Here is a 16,896-nt window from a genome sequence, read left to right on the forward strand (position 1 = left end):
TTATTTTATTTTGAAAAATGTCAGCAGCGGTAGTAGATTTTGAAAAAGAATGATGTGAATAATCTTACACACACAGTCAACTTCAAGGTAGGCCAACTTCAGAGAATTAGTTATGGCCAAATGTCTTTCTACTCATTACCACCAATATGAGCATACTGGACAACTAAGCCCAAGCACCTACAGTTGTAGTCTTGTAGGTGGATGCCCTACATTCGAACAGCTGTTTCCCCTCCCCACCAACCTTGAGGGGGTTCCATGCAGCCAGAGGGGGCTAATATTAAAGAGCCAGTTTCAGAACATAGGCCTACATAAATACTCAACCAATGGGAACTCTCAGTTCTGAGCAGCCCTGAAAAAAATCTGGGCACTTTAATTTAATGTAAATACAGACAGCCAAGTCTGAAAATTTTCCAAAGTATGATATGTTCATTCCACAGTGCAAATGCACAATCACCACACAAAGCAACAGAAGTGACCTCCACATTTTTGCATACCTAATTCAACTTTATATTAAAATAATTTTGAATCTAGAGTTTACCACGGTAAAATAATAATTTTTTTAAAAGAGCCATTTAAATTTAAGTTTCCTTGATCTTTTTATGTAAAGAGGCTAAACAAGGAGTTTCATATTACCAAAATGTTGACATCTTTAATATGCCGCCTATCAAGAGTACAAAAGAATACATTTCTAAATACAGCTTAAGATGTGTGTGTAGCATAACATAAAAACTCCTTAGCACCAATCACGTATTATACAGGAGGGAAATGGAGGGAATTTTAAAAATGTAATCTTTTTCATCAGCTTAAGTGTTTCGGTTAACTTTTTGTATTTTATTGCAATTGCACAAAGAGAACAAGCTAGCACTTTCACGATCCATTTCTAGTTGATTTAACTTTATGGCTCTCATGCACAACACGCTCTGGACTCAGTCCTGCAGGGAAATGTTTACATGCAAAAGCTTTATTTAAAAAAACAAAACCAGAGATAAAAAATATGGAACATTTTCAGAAGAGACAGGGAAGAAAAAAATGTTGAAGGTAGACTGACCGACAGATACCTAATTAGATCAGATACCTTATTAGATCAGTTTTAGTTGCAACTGAAGAATCAGACAGGTAAAAACTTTTTGAGTCTTTGCATTTTATAAACATTTGTATGGAAGATAACAGTTTAAATTTTCTCTTGTCTGTCACAGGATACAATTTCTTGTTAGAGATCACATTCACTTGGTTTAACCATGAATAGAAATTGGTTCTGGACTTCACAGAAACTGTTACAGTGAAACCACAGAACACTTAAGTAAAAAGATCTTAGGTTGACAGTGACAGACTGGTATATATGATCATTTAATTTAGTGATGTTCCAAATGTAGAGAGTCATTTATTCTCTTTAAGTGACTAGTGTTTGAAGACATTGGGTGAAATTCAATGTTCGTTTGTAAGATAATAATAAACTGAACTACTAAACAACCATAGAATTTGGAAGAAAATGCAGGAGCAATTTGGCATGTGTATATTTAATAGTTTTTTACATTAAAAAAGGAGTAAATTTACTCACACTTAGCTGCAGAGTCAATATTCGTAGTCCTTGGAAGTGCAGCATCCTACCTTACAATTTCCAAAAATACCAAAGTTAAAGTGAGGCTTATTATTTCAATTCTATAATTTTAGGAAGATTTTTGTTTTTCAAAATTTCAGCTTTAAATGGAACTTGTGGGCTGGGCCCCATGGTTGCTACACTAGCCAGCCCCTCCGAAAGCGGCCAAAGAGCGCTAGAATGTGATGACATTATTCTGTCACCCGTCAGGAAAAACTTTTTTATATAGAGAGAGAGATAATTCTGTGATGAGGGGAAAGAGGCCTCCAAAGGACAGGATTCTATGGAGCAGGTCTGAAATTTGCTAGCATACCGATCCTACATTAATAGAACTATGTGATAGTTACAGGCTCTTGTATATTTAAACATTCATTATCAATTGAGATACCCCAGAAATCTTTTAGTACCCCAATCCTGCAATGAGTTCTGTGTGGATATATGTTTAAACCACAGTCACTGAAGTAAATGGGATGCTTCTCAGGCAGATAGGGCCTAAGTAAGGGTATGTCTACACTAGCCCCTTAGTTCGAACTAGGGAGACTAATGTAGGCATTCGAACTTGCAAATGAAGCCTGGGATTTAAATATCCTGGGCTTTATTTGCATGTTCCCGTACGGTCGCCATTTTAAAATGCCACTAGTCCGGACAAACTGCCCACGGCTACACGCAGCAGTTAAACTAAGTCCTTAGTTCGAATTACCCGTTACTCCTCCTGGAATGAGGTGTAACAGGTAATTCGAACTAAGGACTTAGTTTGAATTACCGTTTAACTGCTGCGTGTAGCCGCGGGCAGTTAGTCCGGACTAGTGGCATTTAAAAATGGCGACCGGACGGGAACATGCAAATAAAGCCCGGGATATTTAAATCCCAGGCTTCATTTGCAAGTTCAAATGCCTACATTAGCCTCTTTAGTTCGAACTAGGGGGCTAGAGTAGATATACCCTAAGTAATTGTTTATGTTATAGCAGTAATCCATTTCTAAAAAATAATGCATCATTTTATGAAAGGAGACTCAAGGAGCTTGGCTTGTTTACCTTAACCAAAAGAAGGCTGAGGGGGGACATGATTGCACTCTTTAAATATATTAGAGGGATAAATACCAGGGAGGGAGAGGAATTATTTAAACTTAATACCAATGGGGACACAAGAACAAATGGATATAAACTGGCTAGTAGGAAGTTTAGACTTGAGATTAGACGAAGGTTTCTAACCATTAGAGGAGTGAGGTTCTGGCCTTCCAAGGGAAGTAGTGGGGGCAAAAGATCTATCTGGCTTCAAGATTAAACTAGATGGGTTTATGAAGGGGATGGTTTGATGAGATAACATGATCTTGGTAACTAATTGACCATTCATTATCAGTGGGAAATAGGTCAATGGAGGGATGATAGGAGTTACTATAGAGAACTTTCTGGGTATCTGGCTGGTGAGTCTTGCCCACATGCTCAGGGTTTAGCTGATCACCATATTTGGGGTCAGGAAGGCCCTGGAGGTTTTTCGCCTTCCTCTGTAGCATGGGGTACAGATCACAGCTGAAGGATTCTCTGCATCTTGGGGTCTTCAAAGTATTTGAAGGCTTCAATATCTGAGATATAGGAGAGAGGATTATTCTAGGAGGGGGTGGGTAAGATTCTGTGGCCTGCACTGTGCAGGGGGTCAGACTAGATGATCGTAATGGTTCCTTCTGACCTTAAAGTCTATGAGCTCTATTTTCTTAAATGTGAAATGTTACTGGTAAAAAGGTTCTGAGGACTATTTCAAACATGGAGTAAACTGTTACATGATTCTGGATTAAAAGCTTCTTTTAAATTTTTTAAGATGTTTATTTAAAAGCTACACTTTTCAATTTATTAGGTCAGAAGAGGAAAAAAGGAATACAATAACCAAAAACTTCTTGGCTTAAAATTATATCCAATAGGATCCAATAGGATCCAGAGACTCAAACCATGTAAACAGTAAATGATCAGCCATCTTCAAAACTGTAAGTAACAAAGCGGGAGCTCTCATTAATTCCCCATGAAAATAAGGCAAATTTAGTGAAGCTGCCGGAGTGACATTTCAGGAACAGCTGAAACATAAGAACAGCCGTACTGGGTCAGACCAAAGGTCCATCTAACCCAATATCCTGTCTTCTGACAATGGCTGCCACGGCCACATGGTCTGGGGAGGCCCCGGAGGCCCCGCTGCCACGGCCATGTGATTCTGGGCTATCCCCGGACCGCGTGGCCACAGCAGAAGTGCCTCCTGTCCTGGCCGAGGCGCCGTTGAGGAGCCTCATCCCCAACGCTGCCTCCTTCCACTGCAGCCTAACCTGCTGCAGGGAGAAGGGAGCACTCTCCAGCAGCTGCACGGAGGAAGAGAGATGAGGCTGACTCCCTCACACATGCCAGTGGAAATTGGCTCATGTGCCATAAGTGGCAGGCGTACCATAGGTCCCGTGGGCTAGGGACACCATTCCTGCCAATCCTGGCTAATAAGTATTGATGAACCTAATGTCCATAAATTTATCTATTTCTTTTTTGAGCCCTTGTTAAAGTCCTGATCTTCACAACATACGCTGGCAAGGAGTTCCACAGATTGATTTTGCATTGCGTGAAGAAAAACTTCCTTTTGTTTGTTTTAAACCTGCTGCCTATTAATTTCATTTGGTGACTCCTAGTTCTTCTGTTACAAGAAGAGCAAAGAAGCACAGCACCAACATCTTTTGTTACATAGAACCTGTCCTTCCTGGCTGGCTTTTCAGTTGCCTGCCAATCTCCTGTGTATGGCTCCTCACACTTTCCCTCTGCTGATTAAAAATGCTGTGATGCCTACCATTCTGGGGTACTTCTAAACTACGTGGCTCCGTCGATGGAGCCATGTAGATTTGTTTGTTCGGCAAAGGGAAATGAAGCCATGATTTAAATAATCGCGGCTTCATTTAAATTTAAATGGCTGCCGCGCTGAGCCGACAAACAGCTGATCAGCTGTTTGTCAGCTCAGCGCGCTAGTCTGGATGCTCCCCTGCTGACATGAAAGCCCTTTATCGACCTCCCCGGTAAACCTCATCCTACGAAGCATAACGAGCAGGTCGATAAAGGGCTTTCAGGTTGGCGCAGTAGCGTCCAGACTAGTGCACTGAGCCGACAAACAGCTGATCAGCTGTTTGTTGGCTCAGCGCGGCAGCCATTTAAATTTAAATGAAGCTGCAATTATTTAAATCGCGGCTTCATTTCCCTTTGTCGATCAGCCTTATCTACATGGTTCCATCGATGGAGCTATGTAGTTTAGACACACCCCTGTTGACAAGCAGATTAGCTAGCTGCAGCTTGTGCTCAGCCAATCAGTCCGGCTCTACCCCCACATGGCTCCTGTTATTCTCCTACAGATTCCCCCAGATCACCTGATGTTCCTGTTCTTCAACTTGCCTGTTTGGCTCCCTTCTATCGTCTAAATGTTCAGCATTCCACCATTACTCTCCCTCGCAGATTTTTGTTCTATTGATCCTACCCATTTGCTTTCTGAGGCCGCTCCCGTGGCCACTGACTCCTGCCCAACCTACACTTCGTCAAGCATTTGAACTCTGAAGTGAAGAGTTGTAGAAATGAAAGGAAAATATCACAATGGGACTCAAGAATGATATTAGCTGTGGTCTGTAACTGACAAGATATTTACTTTTTTGTTCCTTACTTTTGTAAAATACAAATATTTAAACAGCTCTTTTTTTTTTTAAAGAAAAACACAAGTAGTTTCTTATTACTGGTATTCAAATAAGCCATTTATGTAAATGGATTGCACTGAAAATGTGGAATTTCCTAGCAATGCACTCCCAATCAAAGGCAAATGCTTATGGGATTCTTACCCTAGCTAGCACGAATTCTTAAAGATATTAGGCTACCTAAAGACAGCTTTGTCATATTTAACCAGGCTTTCTGTACCACTGTTTTTCAATTCAAGTCTCTAACTTGTCTCTGCAATCCAAGTGTATGTGTTACATTTCCCTGAAAGTCTACACCTGCCTGGAAAATGAGAGCTCAGCAGCCTCTGCTGAGCCTTAGTCTCACCCGTATGGTACTAGTGCTATGGGTACAGTATCTGTGAAATGGGTACAGTGATAGTACAATGGGTAAAGTACTAGTGCATGCTGACTTTTTGATACCCACAGTTGCCAAAGTTGTATGTTTTGACCATTAGTTATTGATAATGTTGCAAATCTTTACTCAGATTGTTTCATATTATTAATTCCAGTGGTGTGACTGGAAAGCACATATAATCTGACAAAAACTTATTTGTTTAAGCCTTTCTGTTCCTCAGAGGGAGAACAACAAAGTTTCTTAGTCAGTGAACTGTTCTATTATTCATTTTTTTAAACTGTAAGATGGCCTAGAGATACAAATATTGTTTGCTGTTTAAAAACAGACCTGTTTTCCAAATTTTGATACATGTTAATGTAGGATACTAGTAATAGCATTATGAATATTACATGAGGAGGATGTTTCAATTAGGTGGTTGAACCACTCGGAAGTTAGTAAAGAAAATTAATTTATGTAATTCTACCACCCTGTGCACATGCGTGATTATGCTGTTTTTAGTAATACAGTCACATACTATTTTCCAAACAATGTACATTTTTCCTACAAGTATGGAAACACATGCACAACATCTCCTATTCCTGTGGAGCATTCTGTGTACACTAGAACCAATAAATCTTATACAATATGTACAGTGAATAAGCCAAGGACTTCTACACTATGCATCTTACAAGGCTGCAGGAGGACAAAAACCTATATGATGGTATCCTTCTTTATTAGGAGCTTCTTAAGATGATGCCTTCTTGAGAACTTGAATAAATACTGACAGAAATGTAAAACAATTAAGTGAACAAATGTCATGTTGTAACCTTATTTTCTCCACATACTGGCTCACATTTCTTGGTCAGCTGGCAGAGGCACAGGTTTACCTCTCTGGGTACGTCTACACTGCATGGCTATTTTGAAATAAGCTATTCTGGAAAAGTTCCAAAATATCTTAATCCGAAATAGCACGTCTACACTGCACGTGAAAATTAGTCTGAGGCAGGTTTCCGTAATGTAGACGTGCTATTTTGATTTAGAGCCCCAGGAGGCCCTGGGGAGGAATAACTTAGAATGGCCCTGATGCTGCATCCCACTTACGCACTGGGAGCAAGAGGACTTTATAGCCAGTGCTCTGTGATCTACACTGGAGTTCCAGTAAGCTTCCAGATGAAAGTATACATATTTGATTTTAAACTACAAAACTTTAGATGATAAGCAATCTTGTTACCTGAGAGTCGGCCTTTCTCCTCATGACATACAGTCACACATGAAATCCCTTTGGAACCCTCTCTCACCCCTTGGTATTCCAAGGACCAGGTATGAGTGTTTTTGGGCATGCTGCCAGGGGCATCTATTTCCCCAGGTTCTTGAGGAGCAGGTTAGTGGTTATATTTATGGGCAGTCCGTTTGTGTGGTTTTCAATTATGGTAGTAGTGTTCAGAGCACAGAATGTGGGCCTAAACATATTGCATCTCTATACATTTAAGAAAAATAAAACATTTGGCATAAAATACACTGCAGGTGTAATTCCACTGAGTTCATAGAGTTCGTAGTAAGTCCTCTTTGAAGTTGAGCATCTTTTAGAAAAACATCCATTCTTGATTTTAAAACTGACGATACACAGTCCACCATAGCTCTGAGTAGGTTGTTCTAATGATTAATTATCCTCACTGTTAATAATTTTCACTGAATTTCTAATGCAAATTTGTCTAGTTTCCGCTTTAGCCACTGGGTCATGTTATACCTTTTATCTGGTTGATGGAAGAGTCCATTATACATTTTTTATTCCCTATGTAGGCACTTTCACCCCTTACCCTTTCTTTGTTAAGGTAAATAGATTGAAGCTCCTATCATTTTAAAGCACGGTTGTCATTCCTTTAATCATTCTCATGGTTTGTCCCTTGACCGCTCTCTCTAATTTATTACCATACCTTTTAAATTGTAGACACCAGAACTGACCATAATATTCAAAGTGCAGCTCTACTAATCCTAAATACAGGACTCTCTATTCCCACTCAAGATTCCTGATGATACATCCAAAGATTACACTATAGGCCTTGGACCAGAGCATCACACTGGGTGCGCATATAAAGCTGATTATCCCAAAAAACCAAAGGCTATGTCTACACTGCTGCCTCTTGCAACAAAAAATATGCAAATGAGGCAAAGCGTGAAATATTGCTATGCCTCGTTTGCATAATTAACGAGGCTCCATTTTTTTAGTGCAAAACTCCCCTCTTGCGCAAGAGCCATTCTTCCTCTTTTTTTCCGGAAGAACAGCTCTTGCGCAAGATATACAGATGGCCATATTGAACCACATATTGTTTGCTTATGCCCAGCTTACCCTACAACTTGGATTATTCTGTGTCAGTGACCAGTCCTCTTCATTATCCACCACTCCCCCTAAAATAAGTCAATTTTGATTGACACTGGGGTGAAGGAGCTCAGAGTCTCACCCTCTCTCCTCTGAGTGTGTTAAAGCCACTGCATTAGACAAGAGCTTTGTTCTGTATGAATAATGAAATTGATTAAATACCTAACCAGGGAAAATTATACAGAACTTAGAGGAGTTACTCTAGAGCTAGACAGGTATAACTGAGAGGAGAACTGTCTCTGTCTCCAAATACAGTTAATCCAGTTGTAAATGACACTTAGCAAATGAAAATATGACCATGTATATTAATATCAATACTGATTAAATATATTGTATTTTTTAGTTTAATTTTTCTGTGTTAAGGATTCCTTTGATGTAAGGGTGCTGTAGTATGTCTCTGATCTCCATTATCTAGTGTAAATACTCTCTTGATAACATCACACAGCTATAGCCCATACATTTCTTGGTTTCCAGAGCAGAATTGTAAACAGCATGTGACACAGCTTCACTCTACTCCAAGCTACTGTATTTTACCAGCAATTTGAAGAAGAAAGGACTGTCTATACCACATACTCAAGAGAGTTTTTGTTTTTCAGCAATAATCTCAATAAAAATTCTTAGATTCAACAACATGTTTTTTCTGCTGAAAACTGACAACATGCTCTTTTGATTTCTGGTATTTTGTGATATGCAGTAGGACAGTTAAGTGGATATGTATCAGAGGGGTAGCCGTGTTAGTCTGAATCTGCAAAAGCGACGAGGAGTCCTGTGGCACCTTATAGACTAACTGAAATGTAGGAGCATAAGCTTTCGTGGGCAAAGACCCACTTCGTGGGCAAAGACATGCATCTGACGAAGTGGGTCTTTGCCCACGAAAGCTTATGCTCCTACACTTCAGTTAGTCTATAAGGTGCCACAGCACTCCTTGTCGCTTAAGTGGATATGTTTTTGTGGCATATACAATCATTAATATTAGGAGACTTCATTAAATGAGCTCACTAATGATTGGATTAAATAAGAAATATTATGCTCAGCTCAATGAATTTGCCTGAAATTTTGCAGTACATAATCTAGAGTTTTTTAAATATTAAATTTGACCCTGAGACACAGACTGAAATCAAAGCAGGCCCATATAGAGATCTTTAAATAGGTAAGTTGCACAAACTACTTGACTGTTCTTGCTCTATTAATCTGGAGCAGAAATTTAAACAAGTTTAAAATGAAATTAGGTTAGGAATGTTTACCGATCAGCATTGGTTTGCAGCCCAAACTCATTGTCTAATTGGCTGTTCCTTAAAAAAGATTAACAAAGTGACTCAGTGAAATTATACTTTCAGTTTGAGTCTCCAGAAGAGTAACAGAAGTGATTAGGCTCTATTCTTGGTATCTAGAGAAATTTTTGCCCAAATCACAAAAGCACCTAAGGACATGCTGAATTTTAAGCATGTCCTTAAATTATGTGTCTGTTCCAGAAACAACCTAGCACAAACCTGCCTCTAAGTATATGCTTAAAACCCATTGATTTTAACAGGAATTAAGCACATGCTTAATTACTTGGTTGATCTGTGGCCCACATAACCATGCAATTTTGTATAACTGTGAGACTGGGTCAGCAAACCATTAAAACTGGATCAGTGACATGGCTTGCTCGCAAAGCTGTGAAGTGGAGCTTTCAGTTAGGCTGGCTCAGCTCTGAAAGGAGGCGAACATTCTAGATGGTGCTTGGTCCTGTCGCAAGGGCAGGGAACTAGACTTGACCTCTTGAGGTCCCTTCCTGGTCTAGAAGTCTGTGATTCTATGGCACAGCCCCTCCCTTTCCATATTAAAACAAGGTTGAAAAGGGAAAAATTGTAGTGTAATCAGAATAATATTACAACGCAATGATCAATGTCTAACACAGCAGCTCTGAGAAATACAGCCTCACAGAATTACAGTGACATCAGTGCCAAGAGTGGAAAGCATACGGGAAAAGACTAGAAATAGGGAGGTATTGCTGAGAAAACAAGAGACTTAATTAAGTTTATTGGACACTTCTTTTGATTACACCTACTGATTCTGGGTCTCTCTGTTGTTCAAGAAAAGCCGAGAATTCCACCAGTCTGAGTTTGGTTGTACCAATGGATCGACCCTGCCAAGCAGGAACTGATGGTGCTGGAGCTGATGCAGGTTCAAACCCTGAAATACGAAGTATCATTGTTATGTATGAGTCAATCAATTTCTCAACTTCCATTTTCTATATTAAACTTAACTAGGATCTGTGCATAGAGCTCTTTTTAACTGAAATTCAAACAAAGATACAAAATCAACATGAATTTATTATTTATTAAAGGTAAACAACACAGATGGGGATGCAACCTACTGATCTTAGTGCCAATGTGGATGGTCAAGCATAGGATGGTGTGAAGCAAAAGTGGAGCTTCCTTAATTTATACGGCTAATGTGTCACTATATATTCTTTGCTTAAACTATACAATTGATTATTACACATTTTGCACAATACTACAACAGATATTTTACAAGTAGCATGGTCATTTCTCAGCAGCCTGGTCTAATGGGAATCAGGAAACCTGGTTTCTATTCCTGACTCTCCAGTGACCTAATCTGGGACCTTGGGACCTCTCTTTTTTGTCCTCCCACTCTAGTCTATTTACAGTGTAAGCTCTTCAAGACAGGGCTCTTCTATTTATTTCTGCTTGTGCTGTGCTTCTATGTGTGTGTGCAGAGCCTAGCATATCAGGGCCTTTAAGCACTACTGTAGTACAAATAATAATAAATAATTAATGCAGGGAGATTAACCAAACCTTAATGTGAAAATAAAGAGTCAGCCATTTGACCTTATTACAAGGAAGCATGTCTATTACCAGAACTTACTGGCCACAAATTAAAACTGTAACTGTTCTCTGTAGCTTCAAACTGTGAAAAGTCACAAAAGTGGGAGAAAGAATAAAGAAGGAGCAGAGCAACCAGCCAAGGGAGACAGTCACCACAGAAGGTAGGACAATGTAGCACTTTAAAGACTAACAAGATGGTTTATTAGATGATGAGCTTTCGTGGGCCAGACCCACTTCCTCAGATCAAATAGTGGAAGAAAGTAGTCACAACCATATATACCAAAGGATACAATTTAAAAAAAATGAACAAATATGAAAAGGACAAATCACATTGCAGAACAGAAGGAGGATGCGGGGGGGTGGGAAGGGGGAGGAAGGAAGGTAAGTGTCTGAGAATTGCTGATATTAAAGGTAGGGAGAGTGGGATGTTTGTGAGTTAATGGTATTACAGGTGATAATTGGGGAAACTGTCTTGGTAATGGGTGAGAAAGTTCAAAGACTTGTTAAGTCCTTGTTGGTAAGTGTCGAATTTTAACATGAATGACAGTTCAGAGGATTCCCTTTCAAGTGCAGATGTAAAAGGTCTTTGTCTGCAATGTGATTTGTCCTTTTCATATTTGTTCATTTTTTTTAAATTGTATCCTTTGGTATATATGGTTGTGACTACTTTCTTCCACTATTTGATCTGAGGAAGTGGGTCTGGCCCACGAAAGCTCATCATCTAATAAACCATCTTGTTAGTCTTTAAAGTGCTACATTGTCCTGCATTTTGCTTCAACTACCCCAGACTAACACGGCTACATTTCTATCACAGAAGGTAGGACAGAGATAATCCCCCAAGATTTGAAAATCAAGAAGGCATTTCTGATGTGAGTTCAGAGAAAGAGACAAGCCAGTGAAGAAAAAGGACTCAGGTAACATGGGTCTATTCTCAGGAATGAAAATCTAGCTATAATTTTTCTGCGCCTTAAATTTATATAGCAGAGATTTAGGCTTGGTCTAACTAGGAGTTTGCACTGAATCTAGCTGCATACAGTCAATTTTCTAAATAATGTGTCTATACCACCATGCCTGTCTTGTCGACCTTAAGGGCCCCCGAAGCTGAAGTTGGGTACTCCTGCATTTAATGAGTAACGCAATTCCAGACTTGCTGGTCAAGTTTATGGAAATGTAGATGCAGCACTGTCAAAAGTCGAGGTTCTTGGCCTCCAGGAGACACCCCACAGTGCCCCTCTCTGACCACTCTGGCCAGAACATACACCTCTATAGCTCTCCAAGGGTATGTCTACACTACCCTCCTAGTTCGAACTAGGAGGGTAATGTATGCATACCGCACTTGCTAATGAAGCCCGGGATTTGAATTTCCCGGGCTTCATTAGCATAAGCGGGGAGCCGCCATTTTTAAATCCCCGCTGCTTCGAACCCCGTGTAGCGCGGCTACACGGGGCTCGAACTAGGTAGTTCGGACTAGGGTGCCTATTCCGAACTACCGGTACTCCTCGTTTCACGCTTATGCTAATGAAGCCCGGGAAATTCAAATCCCGGGCTTCATTAGCAAGTGCGGTATGCATACATTACCCCGCTAGTTCGAACTAGCGGGGTAGTGTAGACATACCCCAAGTGAAGAGGAAAAGCCCCAGGAAAGTGTGTCTTCCCAAGCCTGACCATGGAATCCAGCCAAGACGCTCTTGACAGCAGCACAGAGGTAGTGGAGGGGGAGGAGGAGAACAAGAAAGGCCAGATGGTGACTGGCAAGAGACAAGAACTTTTTAACACATTGGAACCAGTCCCTCTGCCCAAGATGTCTCTCCAGTTGAGCACCAATCCCAGGGAGGGCACTACTGGAGTTCAATTTTTTTTCTTACTACAAGAGGGTTAAGGCAATTGAGTGTGATGTGCAGCATGCTCTGTGCATAGACAGTGTGTGTGTGGGGGGGAGCTAAAACAGCTTGTTAATGTGTCTGGAGATGAAGCAGGAATCCTCCCTGCACATCTCCATGAAGCTCTCCGATAGGAACTCTTTGATCCTTCTCACAAGGTTTCTGGGGAGGCCTGCCTTATTCTATCCTCCACATTAGGACACCTTCCCTCACCAAGCCACCAGTAAATGCTCTAGTGTCATTGAACCACAATGCATTGCAGCATAAAGCCCAGGTTTCTGGCCACATTCAGTCAGTATCCACTTTTTATCACGCAGTGTGATTCAGAGGAGACTGATATCTTTCATGGCAATCTGGATGAAGGAGGATGGGAAGCTATTCACGGCTGCCTCTGTTGCTAGCATGGCTTCAACCTCTGGCATCCTCCCTTCTCCTCCTCCCTCCTGCCCTCCCAGCTGCAGGATGTCCTGCCAATATGACAGGACCAAATCCCCCCCTTCCCAACTACAGGCTCGTGTGGGATGAGAAAATAGCACTCTCTTGGGAAGCAGCCCTGCCCCACCAGTATGACCGAACCCAGTCCACACCTCCCAAGCTAGGCTCGTGCAGGATGGGAAAATAGCACTGTCCCAAGAAGCTGCATGTGCTGGACACAGAGAAGCCATCCTATTCCGCCGGCATGACCGGAAACCATCCCTCCACCCTCAACCACAGGATCATGCCCTGGCAGGCCCCTTACCATGCCTGCCTGTGAGCCACGAGTTCAGATGCTTCCCTAAGAATTCTATGTACCTACTGTACAGTGGCCACTTTAAAGCAAAACTTTGGCCTTGTACAGATCACATCTCCATTGTCTTTACAGCGACCTAACTGTATACTAACAGATTAGGGTTAGGTTTAACACAATGCATTTTCCGTCATGTGTTCCCTTGTAACTTTTCATTACAGTGGGAACAGCAGCTAGCTCAGAGTGTATTCCCCTAGCTTCATCAGCTGTCCGCCTGGTGCAGATATGCCGACAAAAACGGACAAGGGCTGATTTGTTTAAGGAGCAAATGGAGTGGAGGAACATGCTCCTAGAGGAGATTTGGACAGAAATAAAGGAGAGGATGGTGGAAAGGGAGGACAGGCTAGTAGACAGAAAAGCCTGACAGGAGCTACAAGCTAAGTAACAAGAGAAAATCTTGGCAGTGATGGAACAGCTTAAGGCATTCCAGGAAAAGAACTTCTCCTAGGATCCCCTACCACCCTGTGCAAAATCACTTTCCCTCCTACTACAATTTGCATACCTTTTTCCAATAGTTTTTTTGGAAAAGGCTTTTCCGAAATTTGGCCCATCTACACTAGGCCAAATTTTGGGAAAAAACTCTCTTTCAAAAGAGCACTTCTTCCTCATGGGAGGAGGAAGACAGGGCTTCCTAAAGAGCGCATCTGCTCTTCTGCAAAAAACAGCGGAAGAGCAGACGTGTTCTGTGGACGTGACAGAGATTTTCTGGGATACCTCTGGTATCCCGGAAAACCCCTGTAGTGTAGACATAGCCTCAGTTTCATAGCCTCCACCCTCAGGGGTCCCTGGATGGGAAGAGGAGGGGTAGTGTGGAAGAGACTCAAGGGTTTCATGAGCCATGGAAGCAAGAGGTAGGCTGGGTCACGAAGGATCACTATTGGCAATTCCACCTCTCCAATTCTAATTTGCCAGTATGAGAAAAAAGTTCCAGATCGCATCTTTCTGAAGAGGCAGAAGTTCCTAAAGATGCGTGTGTCATGCACCTTTCCCAACCATCCCACATTGATGTCAGTGAAATGACCCTTGTGATCCACCAGCACCTGCAGCACCTTGGAAAAGTTTCCCTTGTGGTTTATGTACACCTTGGCAAGGTGGCTGGGGCAAGATGGGAATGTGCATTCCATCTGTCGCCCCACTGCAGTGAAGGAACCCCATCACAACAAAGCCATCCACTGTGGTACCCACATTTCCCAAAGTCACAACTCTCCACAGCAGAATGGTACTGATCGCCTTGGCTACTTGTATGACAGCCCCCACTGTAGGCTTCCCCACTCCAAATAGATTCCCAAGTAACTGATAGCTGTCTGGCCTTGCAAGCTTCCACAGGCCATGCTCTTCTCCAAAGTCAGAGCAAGTGTCATTGTGGCATTCTTTGGCTTCAGGGCAAGGGAAAGCCATTCGCAAAGTTCCAAGAAAGCAGACACTGCTGATCATTCCATATCTGCATCACTATGCAATCTGACCAGTCTGTGCTTGTCTCACGGCACCAGAACCGGTGTTCCACTGTGTTAATAAGATCAAATACTGGCTGCAGTTCCATTTTGCTCGAAGCAAGGCTTGCCTCTACAGAATGCCCGTGGGACCCCAAGATGGAGGAAATAACTACTCCTCCTCTTCCTGACATGGCATGCTAATGCTCTTAAAATACTGCACCATTAGGAGCACCCAGGTAGACATCAACATCACAATGGTTTGATGTGGATTCATGCTCCTGCTGCTCTGATGTCTGAGTGGACAACCAGGGCCAAAGTGTGAATAGACTGTTTCTCAGTCAAGGAGGAGGAGGTAGACAAGTTCATTATAGGATGCGGATGACACAAACCCATAAGTACCCACTATACTGTTTTGGTCCCAGCGTGCATCGGGAGCAAAACCCAGAATGGAAAGTGATGTAGGCACACTGTGGGATAGCTAACCTGCAAGAAGGTTTAATGGTAGTTCGAATTAGGAGCTTTAATTCCAACTACCTAGACCATGCCGCGTGTAGCCGCAGGCAGGTAGTTCGAACTACGGGGAATTTAAAAACGTCACCCACCCAGGAACATGCAAATGAAGCCCGGGATATTTAAATCCTGGGCTTCATTTGCAAGTTCAAATGCCTACATTAGCCACCCTAGTTCGAACTAGGGTGGCAGTGTAGACATACCCAAAGTAGTCAGCAGTCTGCCTACGGAGGGCGTGCTACTTCAAACTACATTGGATTCCTCCCTGCAGTGGGGACACGGACCTTTGACTTTGCAAAATCGGGTGACCAGAAATCGACCATGATAGATTCAACCTCATCTAGTAGTGTAGCCATGCTTTTAGGAAGCCTACATAAAAAGGGGAATTGCAACAGTGAAATGTGATTATCAATTTCAGTAATGCTGAAAATTCTAGCAGTTTTGAAGCAGTGGTAAGAAACAGATTCCAAGAGGAGATGTGAAAGGCTAAAAGTTGAAGATGACTCATAATTTCTGGCTTCAGAAGCAACATTACATAGTTTAGGAAAAATGAGAATACAGTAAGATATCAAGACTACAAAAGAAATTTTTTTACTTGGAAAGATGGCAATTATAATGTTGAGAAGAAAGGATAGACTTGAGAAAAACCAATACATGAGAAATAAAAGGATGAGGAAGTTTGGCAAGGGACACAGTAGGTTGTCATTTGCCCATCATTGGAATCAGCGATAATGCCTATTCTTGGAATTAGCAATGAAATGCATGAGATGACAAGGGAAAAGGTCACAATAACAGTTTTGGGCAAGCATAGCCCTCTGAGGTACAAGGTGTCTACCAAACTAAGGAGTAGCTAGCAGAAGAGAGTTCTGGTGGCACTGGCTTCTAACCTGAGATGTTCAGGAAAGAGAGAATGGCTAATGGAGCATATACCAGTGGTGGCATGTTTTGTACCTTGTACAACTGAATATAAATGTTTTGGTATTTTAACTCTGATTGGGTGTGTCTACACTGCCACCCTAGTTCGAACTAGGATGGCTAATGTAGGCATTCGAACTTACAAATGAAGTCCGGGATTTGCATGTTCCCAGGCGCTGACATTTTTAAAATGCTCCGTAGTTCAAACTACCTGCCTGCGGCTACACACGGCACGGACTAGGTAGTCCTTGCAGGAGGAATAACGGTAATTCGAATTAGGAACTTTAATTCGAACTACCTAGTCCATGCCGCATATAGCCATGGGCAGGTAGTTCGAACTATGGGCATTTAAAAACGTCGCCCGCCCGAGAACATGCAAATGAAGCCTGGGATATTTAAATCCCGGGCTTCATTTGCAAGTTTGAATGCCTACATTAGCCACCCTAGTTCGAACTAGGGTGGCAGTGTAGACATAGCCTTTTTAAGTAAATGTGATTTACTTTGCATGAGCAAGGGA

At 41.8% G+C, this 16,896-nt stretch overlaps 1 protein-coding gene across 6 annotated transcripts in view; it reads right to left on the bottom strand.

Moving 5' to 3' along the window:
- Positions 1 to 16,896, bottom strand: part of TEAD1 (TEA domain transcription factor 1) — a 299,909-nt gene that overhangs the window by 47,561 nt on the left and 235,452 nt on the right. For all 6 annotated transcript variants that reach the window (XM_006117420.4, XM_075927868.1, XM_006117422.4 and 3 more), the window contains one exon: positions 10,074 to 10,198. In XM_006117420.4, coding sequence (XP_006117482.2) covers positions 10,074 to 10,198 — 125 coding nt within the window. The remainder of the gene's footprint in view (positions 1 to 10,073; positions 10,199 to 16,896) is intronic.

This window comes from Pelodiscus sinensis, chromosome 4 (assembly GCF_049634645.1).
Source record: "Pelodiscus sinensis isolate JC-2024 chromosome 4, ASM4963464v1, whole genome shotgun sequence".
In the NCBI taxonomy this organism is placed as follows: Eukaryota; Metazoa; Chordata; order Testudines; family Trionychidae; genus Pelodiscus; species Pelodiscus sinensis.